At 37.0% G+C, this 24,778-nt stretch overlaps 1 protein-coding gene across 2 annotated transcripts in view; it reads right to left on the bottom strand.

Moving 5' to 3' along the window:
* Positions 1–1,827: 1,827 nt before the first annotated feature.
* MIPOL1 (mirror-image polydactyly 1) overlaps positions 1,828–24,778 on the bottom strand; it is a 306,156-nt gene continuing 283,205 nt past the window's right edge. For both annotated transcript variants that reach the window (XM_061394947.1, XM_061394948.1), the window contains one exon: positions 1,828–2,788. In XM_061394947.1, coding sequence (XP_061250931.1) covers positions 2,722–2,788 — 67 coding nt within the window. In that variant the 3' untranslated portion in view covers positions 1,828–2,721. The remainder of the gene's footprint in view (positions 2,789–24,778) is intronic.

The raw sequence follows: 24,778 nt of genomic DNA, 5'->3' as shown, positions 1-24,778 counted from the left end.
TAGTAATAATGTGATGCTGTTCACATATGCAGCTCACATTACTGTACTTAATTGAAAGATATGTGCAGAAAATTCATACATATATGCATAAAAGAAATGGCACAATAATAAAAGAAATTGCAACAGTTAGAATCTTTGATTTTTAATTTTTGTAAATGAAAGTTCTGGAGACCTGTGGTTGCATGGAGTTGAGTCATAAGACCTCAGCTGTAAGCCCTAGCCAGTTCTTGCCAAATTCCTAGTTCCATTGAGTGTGTTTCCTCATTTACAAAATGTATTACTAATACTACTACTAATGGTAATACTAAAACTACTAGCATCATTATCATTATTACGTGGTAGACAAAAATATTGGTATTATATTACTGTCCATAGAATCACATAAAAATGCAGATGAGAAAGGGCTTTGTTAATCAAGTGCTACACGTTTGTATGATCTTTTCTGCTTTTCCTCTGAACTACTTATTTTTAACAAGGAAAAGTAAATTATCATTTCACTGTAGGAATTAGACTTGATGTTTAAAGTAAACTCAAAGCAACCTCTTTTCTGAAGTGTGGAACACTTCAGAAGTTGCATTATAATTGAATATATAGAGAACTGATCTTCAGCAGGCAAGATTATTCCTTCACACCCCCTTGCCCTGTCCAAAAATAAGTACTACTTGACGCATCTGTAATTGTGCAGACAATTCATTTTCAAGGGGATGTGGTAATCTGGGGGAGATTACCTACACTGAGCAATAGTAGATGCTAGAACTATTTTGTAAATTTAATGTCAAGGTATCAAATTCTTTAAAGGTTCTGTATATTGATTATAGGAATTAGTTGTGCTAATCTGATTGGCTAGTTATAGAAAGAGATGTTTGGAAATTGTAAAATGCCTTTTTTCTACACTTTGTGTTTTACAAAACCTCAAGCAAAATAACTCAATAAATTTTGTCTGTTATTCAGGAATAAATTGAAAACTCAAGTTACTTGCAATTTATTTGAAGAGGTTTCAGGAATGGACTATTTTGTGATGAGAACTGTTTTTCTTCACTTACCTGCATGACTTAAAAGGGGCTGTTCCTTCACATAGGGAGCTGTTACATGTTAGAGAAAACTACATGCATGATGAAACTATTCTAAATTTCTATAGTAAGATAGTCGCAGTTTAGAGAGCCTATAATTCTCTTTAGGACTGTAGAATAAATCCAGTTAATTTTGAACCCCTATTCTTCCTTATTTTTCACATAGTTTAAGCAAAATTAAAAGCAGGCAACATGAGTAAATTCTAAATTTGAATCAATGGGATGATTCTGTCAGTTAATTCAACGGGGTTAATAAGAAACAAATAGAGCTTGCTTGCATCACAATTCTTTTGTCACCCTGTGATAAAGCACCTTACATTTTTCTGCAGAGTAAAAAAAATTCAAAAGCATAATTTCCAATGGTGTATGCAATAAATGATTCTGTACTTGTCCTGAAAATAGGCAATGGTAAATAATTTAGCTCAGTCTTAAAGATAAAAGATTATATGGACTTAGAAAATTTTTCACTTGCCTACTTAATTTTCACTAATTCCATCTCTACTTATCTATTTCATCCTATTCTGGTCATATTTATTTTCTATTTGCTTCTCATCTAGTCAATCTTAAAAAAAAGATTTTTTCCTGTAGCTAAATACATGAATCTTAGTTTTATCCATAAAATTTAAAAAAGTAGGTTTCCTGAACCAAATCACAGGTTTACTTTTTCCCCCAAGTCTTTATATTTTTACATTATAATTTTATTATATATTATAATTAGATTCCCATCTTCCATAACAAAAATTCAAATGACTGTCTAAATATAGGCATTAGAAAAAAGAATACTTCGTATGTTTCATGGGCACTTGCCTTTTCGTGTCATGGTGACACATGCTCATTTTCAAGCCAAAAGTATCCCACCTGAGTAGACAGACTTGGCAATTACTATGGCTCAAATAGAGTTTAGATCATTATTCAGACCCAACATTAAAAAATACCAACACCATGAATTTATAAGTACACATTAACAATACTTTCTTTTTATTGAAAACAGTGTGCATTATTTGTAGTGAAAAAAATCATGCTTTGATTAACGTTATTTTAATATGCCAAGCTCTTATTAAAGCAAATTATACATTTGATTCTTGGTATCCATACTTAATATTCTTTAATACTATAAAAGATTACATGTATGCATCGAAGGAAGACTATACATGCTTCTTATGTATGTGCTTCTCTCATTGGTTAAGAAATAAACTCTATATTGAAAAATGCATGTATTTGAAGTTTTGACCTAACACAGTGGATTAAGGTTTAGACAATATTTACTTTGCTGCATTTGACTCAGAAAGGGCCATATGTGAAGATATGATCCTGACCAACTTTACTATGTTTCTATAATGGTCTTCCAGCAAAAATATTTATATTAAATACAGTGAGATATAAAATAATTACAAATAAGCTGCAACTTTACAGCTATTCATTGGTAAAAGTCTGTAGTTAATACATTTGGATAAATAACTCAAGTCAGCAGCAAAGTGGTTAAACATTTGTGATTTGATTTTATCTCAGCTTGGAATGTGGTTGGAGTGTCCCACTTCTAACAACTGTTTGCTAAGTTAAGGCTTTAGTGTTTACACAGTGTTGAATGAAGCAGCCTGGTCACCAGATGTGATTGCTTCCCCAGACTGTCGTTTTTTTTTTTTTTTTCAGTTCAGATCACTGTCCTCATGGTCCCTGTTCCAACCTTCTTCCTCAGGACGTCCACCAGCCTTTCCAACCTAAGTTGAGGGCAGTGGGGTGGGAGGGGAAAAAAATAAAGAACACAGAAAGTGCAATTATTGTCAGGAATGTTTTGACTGAAAAAGGACAGTATTTACCTGTGATCAAGCACTTCTGGTCGTCATGTGAAGAAACAAAGCATGACTGGAAGTGAGAGACATGGGTGCAGAGTGCCAAGTATTTGAGGTTAAAAAAACAGCAAAAACATACACTTAAACCCAATCTTCAGATTACGGCAGTTTTAGAGGCTACATGAAAAACACAAGCTACTAGTTTTAATACATCTACCTACTTGCATCAAAGTTATGAATGAATCACTATTATGCCATGACAAGATGGCATATTAAATGTTGAGCAGTTTCAAACCGAATTTTCACCCAAGAAGTTCATTTTTCAATATAGAAATACTATAATTCTTAGACCTGTTACTGAGCTTAATAAGTGATATGTTGGTATACTGTATAATTGTTATGCATTACATTTCTTCTTTTTAAAGCCAGGTGTTAGGTGGCTAGGTTGGAAAAACGATGTCTCAGTGGCATCAAAACAATTTAAATATATATAAATGGTTTGATGCTAATAAAGCCAGATTTTCTGTACTACATTTTAAAAGTTTCTATTCCTGAGTAATATAAATAGGCTAGCACTGACTCTATATACTTCTGAGTCAAATATATGTGATTTTTCAGTTGATTAAAAATTCACCAACTAAACTGAAAATAGGAGTCCAAAGTTCAGAGGTCATTCTGTAGCGTTCTTAGACTGCTCTAAGGGAGAGAGATCCATTCATTGAATCAGTAAGGGTTTTGCGTCTCAAAAGATGATGGAATTAGATCATCAATTGCCTTTTTCTTACTATTTTATTCACAGTAAGCATAAAACCTCAACCAAAAATCTTGCTTGATGTCACACACACAGAAATCTTCTCTATAAGGGAAGCTCATACCCAGCAGCTTTCATATACACAATTCTCCCTCCTCAAAGACTGGTGAGCGACACAGTCTAGTCTGCTCCAGCTTTTCTCATTTATATGGATCCATGCATGAGGGTCCTTTGCAAATAAACACAGCACCGAGCCAGACACTAAAGGAATGAGGGTATTCTTAGAGTCATACACACTGGTTTAGATGGACTCATCAGCTGCATGCAACATTGAAAACAGCTCAAGTTAAATGGATGACTCTGCATATATCAAGAGTTTTGTTAATAGAAAGTAGGGACATGAAACAACTCGGGGCATAAAAAAATCTTTGCTTTGAGAAATGTAGTTATGATCTCATAGTGAAAAAGGAAAATCTTGCTTAAATTTATTACCACAAATTTCTCTAATGTAAATTTTACACAAGTATTATACATCCATTAAAACAGCTTTAAGCTAGTGATGCAAATACTTGAACTAGAAGATTTATTAGAAAATTCACTGTATTTACAGATGACTCTGTTGGACTTTCCCTAGTGATAAGAACCAGTGCTCTGTTATACTCTCTGAAGAGTATGATTCCTAGGATCGCATAGATTCTTTAAGACAAAGTTTTACTAAGGTTAACTGTGGAGGAAGGGGAGGAAAAATGTCACCGTGAAATTTTAACTGCATTGTAAAATATGCTAATAACCTGAATTAACAGCTAACAACTAGAAACCTTGTAGAAGCCAGTAGAAACCTTGATATGCCATTAATAGAATTTCTCAGCATAGACCGTAAAAAGCTAAGACAATACACATATTTTTGGCTGCATTGGGTCTTTCTTGCTGTGTGCAGGTTTCTCCAGTCGCCGTGCAGGGGCTTCTCCCGCTGTGAAGCATGGGTTCTAGAGAGTATGGTCTCAGTAGTTGCAGCGTGCAAGCTCTGTAGTTGTGGCATGCAGGGTTAGTTTCTCTGTGGCACGTGGGATCTTAGTTCCCTGACTAGGGATTGAACCCGCATCCCCTGCATTGGAAGGTAGATTCTCAACCAGTGGACCACCAACGAAGTCCCGAAAGTTAGAAAATAGTACTTTCAGGTTAGTTAACTATATCTCTCTCCCACAGTATCATTTGCTCTACTATTAAAAAAACTTCCTCATAATGTAAAAGTAAGCTCTACTTTGCACAGTTATTATCAGTATGAATTCTGAATCAGTGGAATGCTAAATTACTGAGATGAGTCTGTACTGTGCTTCTTTGGGTTTTTTCTTTACAGATGGACTCATCTTACTTTAGTTTCTTCATACATTAGGATATCTTTCCATTTAGAACTCTTACATCTTGTGAAGGCAAGAAGTTAGGAGGAAATACTTAAATATCATGTTTTGCAATGTCTTTATTATATTTCAACAACTACTAGATCAGCCACATTCTCAGTTTATCCAGGTTGAATGATTTATGAAAATTTGATCTCAGAAACGAGAAATATGTCAATTACATCGTTTTGTAAAAGCTTACTGACTTTTGAAACACAATGAAGCATCTATTCCTTCCTGTAAGGAATGGACTATACCTGCCAAACACGGACTGTGCTGACAGGAAGGTAGGTGTGTCTGTTGAACCACCTTGCAGGATCTGCCTGCAGGTTATTCTTTACTGTCCTAATCAATAATATCCTTAAAAAATTACATAGTTTAATAAAATAGGCTCCAACTGCTTTACATGTTGCTCAATGATAGCTTCTCACAAAATTCATGAAATAGGAAAAGAGTCAGATTAGAATTCTAGGATTAGAATTTCTCTCTTCTAAATGAAGAAACAGAAGCCCAGACAAGGAAATCCTTGTACAAGGTCCTAAGATAAGACAGTAACAAATGTGGGCCTGGTTTCCTTGTTCTTATTTCAGTTACTTCCACTAGAGTTTGGGCTAATAGAAAGCTACAGATTTTAGATTATAGGTTACTGTATTATTTGTCTTAATAAGTACATTAAACTGTTTCCTCGAGTTATTACTTAAGTCAAATTGGTAAGCATTTACTGGCATATTTTATCTGCTAGTTTAGTAACAATTATAGGAAAGTAAACTGATAATGCTGTATATAATTAGGAAATAAGACAGTTTATTTGCTATAACACAAATGTTTTGTCAACTTGAAAAATACATTTACAGCTATATTTTAGACAGAAATTCTAGCTTTTTCAAATAATACCACTTTTATATTTTCTTTATGTCTATATAAAGTGTACATACTACAATGAAATACATAGCTTTCCATCAAGTAGATGATCATAAGTTATTTACCAATTTTCTGAGTTGGTTTACTCTCATTTTTCACTCTTAATGAATATTTTGATACATTTTAAAAGGCAAGTAATACTTAATGAATACTGACTATGTGTCAGCATTCTGAGAAGTACTTTATGCACATATTTAATTTTCATTACAACTCCATGGAGTAGATATTATCATTAGATGACAAACCAAAGCATATAGAAGGTAATCTGACCAAAGTTGCACTGCTATTGAGTTCTGAAGCTGGCGTACGCTGCAAGGCGTAATTACCACATCCCTGATCTCTCTGATGATGTGTTCCACTGCTTCCAAAAATACTGTAACTTTTAAGGTTTAGTTTTGATTTTTTATGGCCTTGGACTACTCTTACTGACTAGATAATTTTTTTTGCAAAGTGAGAGAAAGGACTGAAAACAGAACAAATTCCTCATCTTCAGTTGAACTGTAGTGAAGCAAAAATTTCACTATAGATAAACAAGCTGTAGATTCCATTAAAAATTTTTTTTTTAGATTTCATTTTTTTTTTTTTTAGATTTCATTTTTGAGAGAGAGTTTTGTTTTATCTGTCAAGGTGAGAGAATTCTTATTAGCAGGAGAATTTCCTTTTTAGAAAAAAATTCCATTTCTACTATTTAGGCAACAAAATTATCTCATCCAACATATCTGGCTTCTTAATTATTATTTTTTTTCCCAAGGAGACAGAATCAGGGAAATTCAAGAGAGATGGATAAAAATCATCCTTCCAGTAGAGAAGACAGCAAAGCCACTAAAAATGCTTTGGGTTGGCCATTAGTGCCAAAGATCTTGCTCTCTTTAAACCACGGCAGCGGGACAAGAAAGAGATGTAGTTTTTTCTTTTACTATTATGGCTGTTCTTTCTATGCTAGTTCTTAAATGTTGTTTTATCACCTTTAAACACTTTTTCTGTTTTCCTAAAAGATGTTATTTGTTCCCCTGATTTCATTTAAATGCTTATGGTACAGATTATCATCCCAAAACTCTCCTCTGAGTTTCACCCTCATATATCCAACTGCCTTCAAGATAGCTCCTCTTGCTTATTTCACAGGCATATGACAGTGAGCATATCTAAAATAAAGCTTATTTTACCTCCCATGCATATTTCAGTATTTCTTATTCTGATTACTGTTGCCATTCATTAACCAACTTTAAGTTGAAAAAATTTAGAAAACCTTGGTTCATTGATTTTTTTTTCTCACTGCAGCTTGGATCTAAGAAAAGACTGTGATAAAACCACTAATGTAGACAGTGGGAAGCAATAAAAGGGTTTACCTCATCTAGTAACGTCATTTACATTTTAGAAAGATTCCCCCCTGGCAAGAATATAGAGATGAGATGGAGGTAAGTTGGCCTACAGGTAGGGAGTCCAGATAACTTCTTAGGAGCACAACAATGTGGATGTACTTATGGTCACAAAACTGCATACCTAAAAAGCTTGTGATACGGATTTTAGTTCAATCGACAAACATTTATTTAGTAATTCCTATGAACTAGTTACTATTCGAGGCATTGATTATTCAAAGACTAGGACATGGCTTGATCATAGGAGCAGTAAGATGGAGAAACATCTTTATATGGTAACTTCAATCAGTTATTGGTAAATGCTGTAATAAAAGGGTAAGCATGGATATTACACAGAACCTAGCTTGGGCAGGGAAAAAGAAGGGCCTGTAAAGGCTTTCTGATGATGCCTGAGTTAAGTTTTGAAGGATAAGAAGGAGACAGTCACCTCAAGAAAGGTGGGAATGGAGAGGGGGTAGGATGGGAATTTCAGACAAAGGAAATAATATGTGTACAGGCACTGAGGTATGAAAAGCATGATGTGTGTCAAGTCCTACCAGTAGGATGGTTTCGCAGGTTTCTCAGGATCATGGAGGATGTTGGGAAATGAGACTGCAGTGGTTGGTCATGACTAGGTCTTGCCCTAGGTGGTAACTAAAGCCACAGGAGTGGATGGAAATGCTAAGAGAGACATAAGAAAGGAGGAGCAGGGGGGATGGGGGGTGGGAAGAAGAAAGAACCAAAATGAAAACAAACACTTTAAGGAAAAGGACTGACAAAAGAATTTGAGAAAACAGTCGGGAAGCAAAAGACAAACCAAGCGTAGGTGCTGTCACAGAAAGTAGAGAAGAGAATTTCAGGAAGAGAGTCATCACCAGGGTTAAATACTTAAATAAGATGAAAGTGACAAATGAACATTAGGAAATGACAACCTTCTCTGTGCAGCTTTAATAGCATGATAGAAGTAGGATGATGTGAAAAAGTGAAGATGAAGTATAGGCTTGGTTAGAAAATATAAGATCTTGGGTAGAAACTAAAGAGGATTATAGTTGCAGGAAAACGTATGGCTGAGGAAGTCCTTAAAGAAATGGATGGCATGTGATTATGTTTATGGACTATAGAAGAGAAGACTACAGGAAGAAGCTAAAGTAAAAGGGAGGAAGACAATATATTTTAAGGAGGGTCTCAGAGAATGGAATTGTAAGCACAACTTGCAGCATTATCACTAAAAATATGACTGGAAAACTTTTCCTTGGAGATTAGAGGGTATAGAGGCGGGGGGAATAGAGCTGTGGATAACTCTGTAGAGGTGGAGCCATTTAACTGACAGAACTCATCATTGCTGGATTCAATTTTCCCCATTGAGTAAGAGGCCGAGTTCTCTACTGAGAGCACAGGGTAAAGAAAAAGGCTGGGAAGGGGGCGGGAAATAGTAAAGGTTTAATGGGACAAGAAAGGGAGGTGATATTGGACATGTAAAAGGAATGCTAGTGGGATTGATGGGCCACTGATATTGAAGTTTCTTAGCAGGGAAGGGGGAGCCTGGTGGGCTGCCATCTATGGGGTCACACAGAGTCGGACATGACTGAAGTGACTTAGCAGCAGCAGCATGAATGCAGAGGTTGGGTGGAGAGGAAGATACTGAACCAGGTACTTGAAATGCACATTAAAGGAACCTCAAGGATCTCACATTTATGGACATAAGTAGATATCACTGGAGAGGAGACAGACATAGTGATAATAAATTTGGATGATATAAATCCCAAAGAAGGGAGGGTTTTCATGTGGATGCAGAAGGTATGAAAATAGCAACAGGGAACCAGAGAACTCTTCTTTCTAGTCTACAGGGTATGGGGAAAAGACTGGTGTCTGATGGGCTACAAGCAAAGAAGTGTCCTTGGTAAATTCAAGTTTCAGGTAGAACGTATGTGTGAAACATTCAGTGCAGAAGTTGTGGAAAGATGCAATGTAGCAGGGCTTCCAAGGTGGTACACTGATAAAGAATCCTCCTGCCAACGACAGGAGGCACAAGACATGTATGTGGGTTTGATCCCTGGGTCAGGAAGATCCCTGGAGTAGGAAATGGCAACCCACTCCAGTATTCTAGCCTGGGAAATCCTGTGGACAGAGGAGCCTGGTGGGCTACAGTCCATGGGGTTGCAAAGAGTTGGACACGACTCTATGACTGAACAACAAAACCCACCCTCCCAGGCATAAATTGTAAACAATGAAACAAAAAGTTCTTTCTCAGTCTCAGGCACACTATGTAACTGAAAGATACAGATTAAAATACACACAGATGCGTTTAAAAAATATATATATATACACATTTATAAATCTGTAAAGACACAACATATAAATATGAACACACATATGTGCATAAAAGTACGTGTAAGAAATAAAGGAAGATCAATCAAAGAGAATAAAATGGAGAAAAGAAAGACTATTCACATATGAAATAGAATGGAAAAAGAAATTCTAAGTGAAAAGGTGAATGCAGAAGTATATGGGAGAGTGGGGTGAAAAGTCATGGTGAACACATTAATAATTTGAAAGATAAAAACCATATGATTATCTCAATAGATGCAGAGAAAGCCTTTGACAAAATTCAACATCCATTTATGATAAAAACCCTCCAGAAAGCAGGCATAGAAGGAACATACCTCAACATAATAAAAGCCATATATGATAAACCCACAGCAAACATTAACCTCAATGGTGAAAAATTGAAAGCACTTCCCCTAAAGTCAGGAACAAGACAAGGGTGCCCACTCTCACCACTACTATTCAACATAGTTTTGGAAGTTTTAGCCATAGCAATCAGAGAAGAAAAGGAAATAAAAGGAATCCAGATTGGAAAAGAAGAAGTAAACCTCTCACTGTTTACAGATGACATGATCCTCTACATAGAAAACCCTAAAGACTCTACCAGAAAATTACTAGAGCTAATCAATGTAGTAAAGTTTCAGGATATAAAATTCACACACAGAAATCCCTTGCATTCCTATACACTAACAATGAGAAAACAGAAAGAGAAATTAAGGAAACAATTCCATTCACCATTGCAATGAAAAGAATAAAATACTTAGGAATAAATCTACCTAAAGAAACAAAAGACCTATATATAGAAAACTATAAAACACTGATGAAAGAAATCAAAGATGACACAAATAGATGGAGAAATATACCATGTTCATGGATTGGAAGAATCAGTATAGTGAAAATGAGTATACTACCCAAAGCAATCTATAGATTCAATGCAATCCCTATCAAGCTACCAATGGTATTTTTCAGAGAACTAGAACAAATAATTTCCCAATTTGTACGGAAATACAAAAATCCTCGAATAGCCAAAGCAATCTTGAGAAAGAAGAATGGAACTGGAGAAATCAACCTGCCTGACATCAGACTATACTACAAAGCTACAGTCATCAAGACAGTACGGTACTGGCACAAAGACAGAAAAATAGATTAATTTAGCTCTTCAGATATGTCATTATATCAAGTACTATCATTCATTCATTCATAAATACTTCTTGAGTATTTATTTTGTGAATGCACCTTCTAAACAGTTGTGTTCAAAAGAGTTTTTAATGTGTCTACTGTAGGTGTTATATCAAGTTTTTTTTTTTAATACAAAATCCTCTGTAAAGATGTGCCATAAAAGGAATTTTCAGCTATGTCATGATATAATGAGTTCAGGCTATATCTTTTGCAAATAGTTCTAAGATTATAAGTATTGTGAACAAGAGGTGTATTAATTAGAAGATAATGAGAAAGTAGGAATAAGATGTTCTTAGACACCACAATTTTGGGTCATTTAATTTTCAGTACTTCATTTAGCTCCACTTTTAGATGTACATTAATAGTAAGAAACTGTTTTTTACCTTGAAATTAAATAATAAACTTGGATTTATCTTTGAGATAAAACAGAGCATAGAAAAAACTTAGTACATGTAAATACAACAGTGCTTAGATTAGATATATGACATTCCTTATTCAACGCCACTAATACATAAGATGAAGTGAAAAGTGAAGTGAAGTGAAAGTGAAAGTTGCTCAGTTGTATCTGACTCTGCGACCCCATAGACTATACAGTCCATGGAATTTTCCAGGCCAGAATACTGGAGTGGATAGCCTTTCCCTTCTCAAGGGGATCTTCCCAACCCAGGGATTGTAACCCAGGTCTATCGCATTGCAGGCGGATTCTTTACCAGATGAGCCACAAGGGAAGCCCAAGAATACTGGAGTGGGTAGCCTATCCCTTCTCCAGTGGATCTTCCTGACCCAGAAATCGAACCGGGGTCTCCTGCATTGCAGGCAGATTTTTTACCAACTGAGCTATCAGGGTAGACAAGGCAATGAAAAGTTACCTATATTTTAAACACAGACTAATATTTGCTATTTTCTATGTAACCTTGAAAAATTAGTTTCACTAAACAATCATTATAGCAATTAGCATCAATTTAGATGACTAATAAACATAAAAGTTGGAAATAAAACAACCAAATTACATAAAGCTTGGCCTTATTTTTATTTCATCCCACTTAAAAATTAAAACAGGGAGAAGAATTAAAGCTATATTTCCTTCTTTACAGGATCTCTAAGGTAATTCTACTTCAAGTTTTGGATTTTAAATTGATAATTTTGGTATAATTTTATCCAGGGCTTAATTAAGTTAGTAAGTTAGATGTCTAGATAGCCTGCTAGATTCCAACTGTCCAAAGCAGTGCTAGTGCAGTGGATGATACTATTAGGAAAGTACTTACTGAAGATAATAGAGTTATTTTGCTTAAGCCTCTAACTTAACATAATAAAGTGATTGAGATAATAGAATGAATTAAGATCAAGTGACAATTTTATTGGGCTCTTTAACTGTCTATCAGAGGATATTTAAACCACATGTAAGATTCCCAAGAAAACTCAACGCCAGTAACAACCTCATAAAGCTCCATGAGGGCTGGGACATTATGTGTTTTGTTCATAAATATATTTTTGTAACTAGCAGAACAGGCTCTCAAAAATCAACAGGACATTATTTGTTTGTGAATAAGTATTATACACACATGCATATGTTAAGGGTCTCTGCAGAAGCATACTGAATGATAAAATAGTTATTTGAAAAGAATGTAGGGAGTTTGGGGGCTTGGTGGGAAAGATGTTAAATGAAATTTCACTCTTAGTGAGAACCAAGGTTATGCTTTTTGTATCAGGAGGGATTTTGTCAATGTGATAAGAATAAATTATTAATTCCCCAAACCAGCAACTCCAGCTCTTCTTTTTGACTTCATAACTTACAAGGAGAAAAAACATGAAGCATACAAAGGAATAAAATTGCTATTGATGCACCTTCTATGCATCTTCTATGGGAGAAGCATCACAGTCAAAAACAAGCAGGTGCATGACAATGTAGGGATTGACAAACTGAAAATACGGTAAACCATTTTTAACTGTTCCATTAAAAACTCTTGATTTAGAAGAACTGAAAAAGGGATATGTTAGCGGTATTTTTAAAAAGAACACAAATTTCGGCCAGTTCCTTTTCTGATTCTTGTGTTTTGCCCCTGCTCTGCAGCTTCTAGGATAGTCCTAGTGATGGAACCAGATGCCATGATCTTAGTTTTTTGCATGTTGAATTTTAAGCCAGTTTTTTCACTCTCTTCTTTCACCTTCATCAAAAGATACTTCAGCTCCTCTTCACTTTCTGCCATTAGGGTGGAGTCATCTGCATATTGGAGAAGGAAATGGCAACCCACTCCAGTGTTCTTGCCTGGAGAATCCCAGGGACTGGGGAGCCTGGTGGGCTGCCCTCTATGGGGTCGCACAGAGTTGGACACGACTGAAGCGACTTAGCAAGCAAGTAGCAAGTATCTGCATATATGAGGTTACTGATATTTCTCCCAGCAGTCTTGACTCCAAATTGAGCTTCAACCAGCCCAGGAGTTCACATGAACTACTGTTCACAGATGTTTTTTTCTGGAACTCCTTTGCTTTCTCCAAGATCCAGCGAATGTTGGCAATTTGGATCTCTGATCCCTTTGCCTTTTCGAAACTCAGCTTGTATATCTAGAAGTTTTTGGTTTACATACTTCTGAAGATCAGCTTGAAGAATTTTGAGCATAATCTTGCTAGCATGTGAAATGATTGCAATTGTACGGTAATTTGGGCTTTCTTTGGCACTGCCTTTCTTTGGGACTGGAATGAAAACTGACCGTTTCCAGTCCTGTGGCTATTGCTGCGTTTTCCAAATTTTCTGACATATTGATTGCAGCACTTTAACAGCATCATCTTTTAGGATTTGAAATAGTTCAGTTGGATTTCCATCACCTCTATTAGCTTTGTTCATAGTAATGCATTCTAAGCCCCACTTGACTTCACACTCCAGGACGTCCAGCTATAGGTGAGTGATCACACTATTGTGATTATCTGGGTCATTAAGACCTTTTTTGTATAGCTCTTCAGTGAATTCTTGCCACCTCTTCCTAGTTTCTTCTTCTTCTGTTACGTCCTTATCATTTCTGTCCTTTATCATGCCCATCTTCACATGAAATGCTCCTTTGATATCTCCAGTTCCCCTGAAGAGATCGCTAGTCGTCTCCATTCTATTGTTTTCCTCTATTTCTTTGCATTGTTCATTTAGGATAGCCTTCTTATCTCTCTGTGCTACTCTCTGGAACTCTGCATTTGGCTGGGTATGTCTTTGCCTTTCTCCCTTGCTTTTTGCTTTTCTTCTCTCCTCAGCTGTGTGTAAAGCCTCCTCACACAGCCACTTTGCCTCTGTGCATTTCTTTTTCTTTGGGATGATTTTGGTCACTGCCTCCTGTACAATATTACAAACCTTCGTTCATAGTTCTTCAGGCACTCTGTCTACCAGATCGAATCCCCTGAAACCACTTGTCACTTCCACTGTATAGTAATAAGGGGTGTGATTTAGGTCATACCTGAATAGCGGTTTTCCCTACTTTCTTCAATTTAAGCTTGAATTTTGCATTAAGGAGCTCATGATCTTAGCCACAGTCAACTCCTGGCATTGTTTTTGCTGACTATATAGAGTTTCTCCATTTCAGCTGCAAAGTACATATCAATCTGGTTTCGGTACTCAGCATCTGGTGATGTCCATGTGTACAGTCATCTCCTGTGTTGTTGGAAGAGGGTGTTCGCTATGACCAGCGTGTTCTATTAACAGACGTTTTCTGTTAGCCTTTGCCCTGCTTTATTTTGTACACCAAGGTCAAACTGCCTGTTATTCCGGGTATCTCTTGACTTCCTACTTTTGCATTCCAATCCCCTATGATGCAAAGGACATCTTTTTTTTTGGTGCTGGGTCTAGAAGGTGTTGTAGGTCTTCCTAGAATTGGTGAACTTAAGCTTCTTTGGCATCAGTGGTTGGGGCACAGACTTAGATTACTATGATGGTGAATGGTGTGTCTTGGAAACAAAACCAAGATCATGCTGTTGTTTTTGAGACTGCATGCAGGTACTGTATTTTGGACATTTTTGGTTGACTATGAGGGTGTCTCCATTTCTTCTAAGGGATTCTTGTCCGAAATAATAGATATTGTGCTCATCTGAATTAAATTCACCCATTCCTATCCACTTTAGTTCAGTTCAGTTGCTCAGTCGTGTCCGACTCTTTGCAACCCCATGAATCACAGCACGTCAGGCCTCCCTGTCCATCACCAACTCCCGGAGCTCACTCAGACTCATGTCCATTGAGTCAGTGATGCCATCCAGTCATCGCATCCTCTGTCGTCCCCTTCTCCTCCTGCCCTCAATCCCTCCCAGCATCAGAGTCTTTTCCAATGAGTCAACTCTCCGCATGAGGTGGCCAAACTATTGGAGTTTCAGCTTTAGCATCAGTCCTTCCAAAGAACACCCAAGGCTGATCTCCTTTAGAACGGACTGGCTGGATCTCCTTGCAGTCCAAGGGACCCTCAAGAGTCTTCTCCAACACCACAGTTCAAAAGCATCAATTCTTCTTCGGCACTCAGCTTTCTTCACGGTCCAACTCTCACATCCATACATGACCACAGGAAAAACCATAGCCTTGACTAGACGGACCTTTGTTGGCAAAGTAATGTCTCTGCTTTTCAATATGCTATCTAGGTTGGTCATAACTTTCCTTCCAAGGAGTAAGCGTCTTTTAATTTCATGGCTACAGTCACCATCTGCAGTGATTTTGGAGTCCAAAAATATAAAGTCTGACACTGTTTCCACTGTTTCCCCATCTATTTCCCATGAAGTGATGGGACCAGATGCCACGATTTTCATTTTCTGAATGTTTAGCTTTAAGCCAACTTTTGCACTCTCCTCTTTCACTTTCATCAAGAGGTTTTTTAGTTCCTCTTCACTTTCTGCCATAAGGGTGGTGTCATCTGCATATCTGAGGTTATTGATATTTCTCCCGGCAATCTTGATTCCAGCTTGTGCTTCTTCCAGCCCAGCCTTTCTCATGATGTACTCTGCATAGAAGTTAAATAAGCAGGGTGATAATATACAGCCTTGACGTACTCCTTTTCCTATTTGGAACCAGTCTGTTGTTCCATGTCCAGTTCTAACTGTTGCTTCCTGACCTGCATATAGGTTTCTCAAGAGGCAGGTCAGGTGGTCTGGGATTCTCATCTCTTTCAGAATTTTCCACAGTTTCTTGTGATCCACACAGTCAAAGGCTTTGGTATAGTCAATAAAGCAGAAATAGATGTTTTTTCTGGAACTCTCTTGCTTTTTCGATGATCCAGCGGATGTTGGCAATTTGATCTCTGGTTCTTCTGCCTTTTCTAAAACCAGCTTGAACATCTGGACTTTAGTTCACTGATCCCTAAAATGAAAATATTGCCACCTCCTGCTTGACTATGTCCAATTTACCTTGATTCATGGACCGAACATTCCAGGTTCCTATGCAATATTGTTTTTTACAGCATCGGACTTTACTTTCACTACCAGACACATTCACAACTGAGAGTCGTTTCTGCTTTGGTCCAAATGCTACATTCTTTCTGGAGTTAGTAGTAACTGCCCTCCACTCTTCCCCTGTAGCATATTGGACACTTTCCATCCTGGGGGGCTCATCTTCTGGTGTAATATCTTTTTGCCTTTATATACTGTTCATGGGGTTTTCTAGGCAAGAATATTGGAGTGGGTGCCACTTTCTTCTCCAGCGGACCACATTTAGTCAGAGCTCTTTACTATCATCCATCTGTCCTGGGTGCCCCTGCACAGCATGGCTCGCAGCTTCATTGTTACGTAAGTGCCTTCACCATGACAAGGCCGTGATCCATGAAGGGGAAGGCACACAGAAGACCTTTATTTCTTTTAGATGAAAGACTACTGATTACATCACTCTTCTGTTTAAAATATCATAGTTTCACTATTTTTAGAGTGTCTTTTGTTAAAAATTAAGGATGTTAAGTCATTTTCTTCTTCAATACTGTTTTAAAAACTTCAATTATATTCTCCTAAAAGTTTTTTTTTTCCCCTATGAAGAAACTGATCCTTGGTTTCAAGATAAGGATACAGTAAATAAAAGTTTGAAGTTAATCTCATTCATGATATCATTAGATAGCTAGACAGTCACTGCTTCTGTCAGTTTAAAATTGTATGTTACAATACTTAGGTATTTTATATACAGTCTAATTTTAATATGAATGAGAAAAATTAATCTTTCTAAAATATCAAAATTTAGCTATGTAATATAATCATGAAAAAGAAGATTTCTCTGAAAAGTTTATGATGTATACTGGTCATAAAACATACACTATTTACTTAGAGTTGCCATGAGAACATATTAAAGGAAAATGTTTATAAAGATTTATACTAATACATATATAAAAGCGGTTTATATTTTCATCTATCTCAAAAGAGTGTCTATCCCAACCATATACACATTTTTTGGGTAATTTATGGATAAGGAATTCCGAATGCCTTCAAAGAGAGCATTTATAAGTTTCATTTCTTCCTGATTTTTGATTTTTATATGCCATTTGTAAATGTAATTACTATTCTTTAATATCCATTCACTTCACAGCTAATACTTTCAAGCACCAGAGAAGACAAAATTAAATTGCATGTATCTTTCTTTTACTTATTAAAGTGTTAGTTTTAACGATGAATGAACTTTATTCTCAGTATCTAGATTAGTCACTGGTGGCAAGTTAGTGACTTATATGCAGAGTACACCATGTGAAATGCGAGACTGGATGAATCACAAGTTAGAATCAAGATTGCTGGAAGAAATATCAACAACCTCAGATATGCAGATGATACCACTCTAATGGTAAAAAGTGAAGAGGAACTAAAGAGCCTTTTGATGAGGGTGAAAGAGGAGAGTGAAAAAGCTGGCTTGAAATTCAACATTCAAAAAACGAAGATCATGTCATCTGGTCCCATCACATCAAGGCAAACAGAAGGGGAAAAAGTAGAAGTATTTCTTGGCCTACAGACCTGGCCATGAAATTAAAAGACACTTGCTCCTTGGAACGAAAGCTATGGCAAACCTAAACAGCATACTAAAAAGCAGAGACATCATTTTGCTGACAAAGGTCTGCATAGTCAAAACTATGGTTTTTCCAGTAGTCAGGTATGGATGTAAGAGTTGAACCATAAAGAAAGCTGAAGGCTAAAGAACTGATGCTTTTGAACTGTGGTGCTGGAGAAGACTCTTGAGAGTCCCTTGGACAGCAAGGATATGAAATCAGTCAATACTAAAGGAAATCAACCCTGAATATTCATTGGAAGGCCTGTTGCTGAAGCTGATGCTTCAATACTTCAGTCACCTGATAGGGAGAGCTGACTCACTGGAAAAGACTCTGATGCTGGAAAAGACTGAAGGAAGAAGAGGGCAGCAGAGAATGAGATGGTTAGATAGCATCATTGACTCAATGGACATTAATTTGAGCAAACTCTGGAAGGTAGTGGAGAACAGAGGAGCCTGGTGTGCTACCTAGTCTAAGGGGTCTCAAAGAATTGGACACCACTTACTGACTGAACAACATCAATAAGTTAGTTATATAGACACACATCCACTCTTTCGAGCTGTGTCTGTGTCTGTGTGTGCTTAGTCACTCAGTCATGTCTAACTCTTTGGTATCCCATGGACTGTAGCCCACTAGGCTCCTCTGTCCCTGGGATTCTCCAGGCAAGAATACTGGAGTGGGTCGCCATTTCCCACTCCAGGGGATCTTCCCCACCCACAGATCTAACCTATGTCTCTTGTCTCTCCTGCATTGGCAGGTGGATTCCAGGTGGTGCTAGTGGTTAAAGAATCTGCCTGCCAGTGCAGGAGACCATAAAGGAAGTGGGTTTGATCCCTGGGTTGGGAAGATCCTGGTGGAGGAAGTGAGCTGACAGAACACTATTAAATTGTAACAGGGACTGAGTTACAAAGATCTGAAATGTGAATTGTTCTTATGTTCAGATTTGCTTACAATGAGTAATTCATTCACTGAGGTGGATTTTTTTTTACATAATTTTCTTTAGACTTGCAGTATTTGTAGTGTTAATAATACATACAGATTTTTATATTCTAGAAACTACCTTGAACTTGTCACAAATAACAACAAATAAGGCCTCATATATTTATAATGATTTTGATTTACAGAGTCTTAGAGGGAAATGTGGGCTTCCCAGGCAGTGCTAGTGGTAAAGAACCCACCTACCAATGCAGGAGACATAAGAAACATGGGTTTGATCCCTGGATCAGGAAGATCCCCTGGAGGAAGGCACGGCAACCCACTCCAGTATTCTTGCCTGGAGAATCCCAGGGACAGAGGAGCCTGGCAGGCTACATTCCATAGGATTGCAAAGAGTCAGAAGGACTGACTCGACTTAGCATACATGCATGCAGAGGGAAATTTGTATGGTCAGTAAAAACTATTCCCTTATCTTAATTGGTAGAGCAATTCCCATCTGGTTGTGAAGAGCTGATCCTTAAACCTGCCTTCTGATAAAGTCCTAAAGGTTTTTCTAATAGTCTATAAGATATCATACATGAAAAGTATCATTTGTTACTTTCCCTTAAACTAGGTTTGGGTAATACAGTAATGTTTATATCTTCTTGTGTGTGTTTTGTTACTTAAATTTAGTGGAACTACTTCTTTGAGTAAATAATCCAGCTGGTATTAATGAATAATTGCTGTAAATCTTTGCTAGTAGCCTGCCACCATCACATGCCTTTTAAAACAAAACAATTATAAAAATTCTTCTATATCTGCTTTCTGCCCCATATATCTGGACTTTTAAATATTCACCCACCAGCTCGGTTCAGACAGTTCTTCCCAATACTACCAGCTCAGGAACTGATCTGCTGTTTGCCCAGTAGAGGAGTTACATATTGCCTTTTGAAGAATGACACCTCAGACCACAGCCTTGACATCTGGCCTATCTTTGAATGGCTTCAGATTCAGCTCTTAAGAATAATCATTATCATCCGGAATGACTTTGGGCATTCTGACTTTTAGCACTAAACTCCACAGAAAGAGTTTAATTAGGTGGGAAAGTTATATAATTTAAACTGCTATCATTCTAAAGACATTCTCATGGGTATTTCTGCTCTTCCCAGAGATGATTCCTTAGAAGCCTTTTCCTTCCTTTGCTCTTCAGTTACTGGAAGCCAGTTTTGATGAGTTTTATATCTGCCATCTGACAGCACTGTTCTCAAACACTAGTTTTTCTCCTAAGTTTATAAGTTAGGGTTACACAAAAAGAAAATGAAATTCGTTTTCAGTGCTGAACTAAAGACATTCTATTAATGGCACTGTGTTGCTCCTATCTCTTGGGAAGAAAATCTTAAAATATCGACTACTTCTTTACCCTTCACATCTCTTCAGTCACCAAATTACATTGTTTTCCTCTGTGGTGTTCTTGCTATGAATTCCTTCCTCCTTCTCACTGCTACCAGCCCATATCAGCATATCAGTTCTCTATACTATTAAATTGTAGTGCTTCTTGGCTGGTACTCCTATCTCTAAAACCAACCTGCTGCCATTAATCTTCTACAATACTAAGCGGGACTGATGTTCTGAAATGCTAGTTCCATCACGTAACCTTTGCTGCTTTCAAAACTCTACAGCGGTTTCTTATTCCCTATCACCTGAAATCTAAATGCCTTTGCATACTTTTGAAGGCTCTCAGTAGTTCAGCCTTGCCTCGCCCACGTGACGTCATCCCACAGGAACCTCCGCTCCGGCGGGGCTGACCTTTAGACTGGCTGCTCTCCAGTACTCCACTCACACTTGTACCTTTGCTTCATTTATGCTCTTTCCTCTTTTACCCTTTCTTCTTTCCTCTCTGTTTATGTGTCTCCCACTCATTCCTCAGGTCTTCCTTTTCTCTGTATTATCTGCACTGAACAATTAACAAGCTCTTCCAAGTTCTTCGATACCAATGAAATAATAAAAAAGGGAAATAAATATATAAATATGTTATTAGCTTTATATACAGATGCAAGATGGCAGATACCCTCACAATTTCACGTCTAGGAATCTGTGCCCTCTCCAAGGCATTTAGCTATAAGGGCTTCCGTCATGGCTCAGTGGCAAAGAATCCAGCTGCCAAGCAGGAGACGCTGGTTCGATCCCTGGGTCGGGAAGATCCACTGGAGAAAGAAATTGCAACCCACTCTAGTACTCTTGCCTGGGAAATCCCAAGCAGAGGAGACTGGTGGGCTAAAGTCTGTGGGGTCGCAAAAGAGTCAGACACAACAGACAAGTCAGTCAGTCCTTAGCAACTGAACAACACCAACAATATATTCACTGCAGCAGCATTTGGAAACAACTTAAACAACTTAATACCAATGCTCTAAATGTCTTGTGGGCAAGAGCTGTACAGCATATTTTTCATTTATTCCACCAAATCTGAGCGGTAAATACAGAAAACAATTTTTTGGTGAGGTGTCTTTCTCTGTATCTTATAATAACGTGTGCTCAGTTGCTCAGCTGTGTTCACGGAATTTTCCAGGCAAGAATACTGGAGCGGGTTGCCATTTCCTACTCCAGGGGCTCTTCCCCACCCAGGGACTGAACCACATCTTTTGTATCTTCTCCCCTGGCAGGCTGATTCTTTACCACCGTGCCATCTGGGAAGCCCATATCCTGACAGTAACAGAGATGAAAATAAAATTCAAACTCATTGATTCCTCCCTATTACTGGTCTGTATTTCTCACTCAAATCCCATATCTTTACTTTCCAAGAAAAGATAAAATAATTTAAATTTCATATGGTAGTCTGACTAACAAGAAACACAAGAAACTATTTGCATTAATGCCTCAAGGAAATGGCTAGAAGAAAAAGTATTACCAGATATAAAGAAACAAGTTGAAAGAATTAATCTTACTCATAATTGTTATCTTCTCCAAAAAGTCCCCATAGGCAGCGTGCTTCTAATGCTATGTGCATGAGTGCATGCTCAGGCGCCAAGTCGTGTCTGACTCTTTGTGACCCCATGGACGCTAGGCTGCCAGGCTCCTCTGTCCATGGGATTTCCCAGGCAAGAACACCAGAGTGTGCTGCCATTTCCTTCTCCAGGGGAATGTTCCCAACCTAGGGACTGAACCCACGTCTCCTGCATTAGCAGGCAGATTCTTTACCACTGAGTCACCAGGGAAGCCTCTACTGATATGTATATACACTCAAAGACTTAAATCCCTCATATGTACCTGTCAAAAGTGCACTATTTTGACATGCTTACTGAGAACAGAGGATAACTTACTATCCTCAGAGCAAGCTAACTCCCGTCTGAACTTTCTCTCTCAATCTGAACTACTATAGGATGGCTCTTTGATGGGAAGCATACTCTGCCTTTTCCAACTTCACATTATCCTGCTCTATTACATGCCAGTGTCTCTGAAGGCTATATAAAGAGCCATATTAACAAAGTATAGATATTTTGAATAAAAAGATTCTCAGTCCTTTATCTGAAAATCTAGTTATCACTACATATGTGGGGCTTCCCTCATAACTCAGTCAGTAAAGAATCTACCTGCAATGCAGGAGACCCGGGTTCGAGTCTTAGGTTGGGAAGATCCCCTGGAGAAGGAAATGGCAACCCACTCCAGTACTCTTACCTGGAGAATCCCATGGACAGAGGAGCTTGGCAGGTTGCAGTCTATGGGGTCACAAGAGTTGGACATGACTTAGTGACTAAACCACCACCACCACATATACTTATGATTGTGCTTGGTTACTCAGTTGTGACTAACTCTGCAACATGCCAGGTCTGCAGGCACCTGGTCTGCAGCCTGCCAGAGTCCTCTGTCCATGGAATTTTCCAGGCAATAATACAAGAGTGGGGTGCCATTTTCTACTCCAGGCAATCTTCCCAACCCAGGGATTGAACCTGCATCTCTTGTGTCTCTTGCATTTGCAGGTGGGTTCTTTACCACAGTGTCCCCTGGAAAGCCCTGTATTCTCTTATATATAGCTTTTAAACAATTTAGGTTATCATTATAGTAGAAGGTATTAAAATGTGTTTTATAATTAGAGGGCAAGATGAAGTATTACCTGTATACTATTAAAAAAACCCTAGTACTATATTTCTCTTTTTGATACAACTGAAGAAATTTAAAATCTGCTGCTAGTCCTCAATGGCATCTCTACAAATGACCTAACTATATTCTTAATTAACAGAAACCTTTTCTAGCAATTCTAAACACTTTTAAATTCAACAATTCCACTTCTAGGAATTTATGTCTCCTACAATAACTACAGATATGTGCAAACATTTAGATGTGAGTAGGTTCACTGCAGCAGTACTTTAAAATAGTAACAACAGATTTAAAGTCATTTGAATTACTTAGTAAAACACTATGTATAATGACATAGAAAGTTAATCATGACATATCAAGTGAATCAGGTTACAAATCTGTATGTACTACATAAAAACATTTTTTAAAAATGTCAAGTTGTTTAGTAATATTTTAAAAATTGTCTAAAAATTAGTGTATATTAGTTTAGTAATTTATATATCTATATCTATATCTCATGGTTATAAAGCATTTAAAAATATTTGGCCTAAAACAATATCATGTAATATTTCTCTTGATAAAAATGACACATGTACTTAACTACTAAAATGAACAAGGGGTCATTAAAAAGCAAAAAAATGCAAACTGTCTCTATTTCCAGTCTTATTTTTTGTTGAGCTGTCCACAGGTTTGAGGATCCAATAAGGTTGACAGACAGCTTATGAGGCTTAAAAGTTACCTGTGGCTATAAAGTAGTTTTATTCAGTATGTATGTGTATTTTGCAGGTTTAAAAGTTTTACTTCTTACTAGCTAGACACTTCTCAGAAAAATAAATGAAGGGGACATAAGGTACACAAAGATGGAATAACTATTATTTCACTGTTTCTTAATGTCATAAATCAAGGTCATACAATTTTGCCAATTAAGTTTTTACAATATTTAAAAATATTATTTGAACTGAAGGAGACTTTTTTACATAGTCAAGGCTTCCTCAGGTACTTTCCTTTAATCTCCCACACCCAAATGAGGCCAATCCAGCAACTAAGAGCTCAAACCTCTCATTGTGTTTTGATCCTGTTTGTTCTATCCTTGCAGGATATTTGCTTTGGAAGAGGAGATTTATAGCTGAAGAACTATGACTTAAACAGCTTATTTGCTAAGATAAACCAACGTGCATTAGTATTAAGGTTAAAAAAAAAAACTATTACCTACTGGACTGCTAATTAATAAAAACAACCCTTTCTTTAAAAGAAAAAAAAAGTACACAGAGATCAAGTTTAAATAATTCTAATGCTTTTTCTAGACAGATAATCACAAGTAATAATTTAAAAAAATCCTCCAATAAACAAGATAATAAACCTGAACTGTAAAAGAAAAAAAAGTCTTTGTTAAAAAAAAAAATAAAAGCAAAGTTTTAAACAGAAAAATGTTCACTATACATATAATAAAAAGCTTATTTACTACCCAAAGAGTTCTTACACATCAATAAAAAGTGATTAACAGTTCAATATAAAAATAGGAAAAAGGTCATGAACAACAGTTAACATAAAAAGAAAAATAAACTTCAATAAATATTAAAATTTGCTTAACTTTATTCATAATTAATAGAAGACATATTAAAATGAGATATTTTTCATCTTTCAGAGTGGAAGGCTAAAAGCTTTGATAATACTAAATAGTGTATTAAATACACTATTTAAATACTAATTAGCTTAGGGAATAAGCATTCTCACAGATTATTAGTTGCTGACTTAACTTCTTAACAGAACAATTTGGCAATATTTAGAATTAAAAGGGGATGAGGGGGTGACAGAGGATGAGATGGTTGGATGGCATCACCAACTCGATGGACAGGAGTCTGAGCAAGCTCCGGGAGCTGGTGATGAACAGGGAAGCCTGGTGTGCTGCAGTCCATGGGGTCGCAAAGAGTTGGACACGACTGAGCGACTGAACTGACTGACTGAGTTAAAAAGGCACATTTTTTTAACCTTAAAATTTTGATTTCTAGAAATTTATCCTCTAAATCTAGCTAAAG

This window comes from Bos javanicus, chromosome 21, assembly GCF_032452875.1.
Source record: "Bos javanicus breed banteng chromosome 21, ARS-OSU_banteng_1.0, whole genome shotgun sequence".
NCBI lineage: Eukaryota > Metazoa > Chordata > Mammalia > Artiodactyla > Bovidae > Bos > Bos javanicus.
This window is presented reverse-complemented; position numbering and strand designations above follow the sequence as displayed.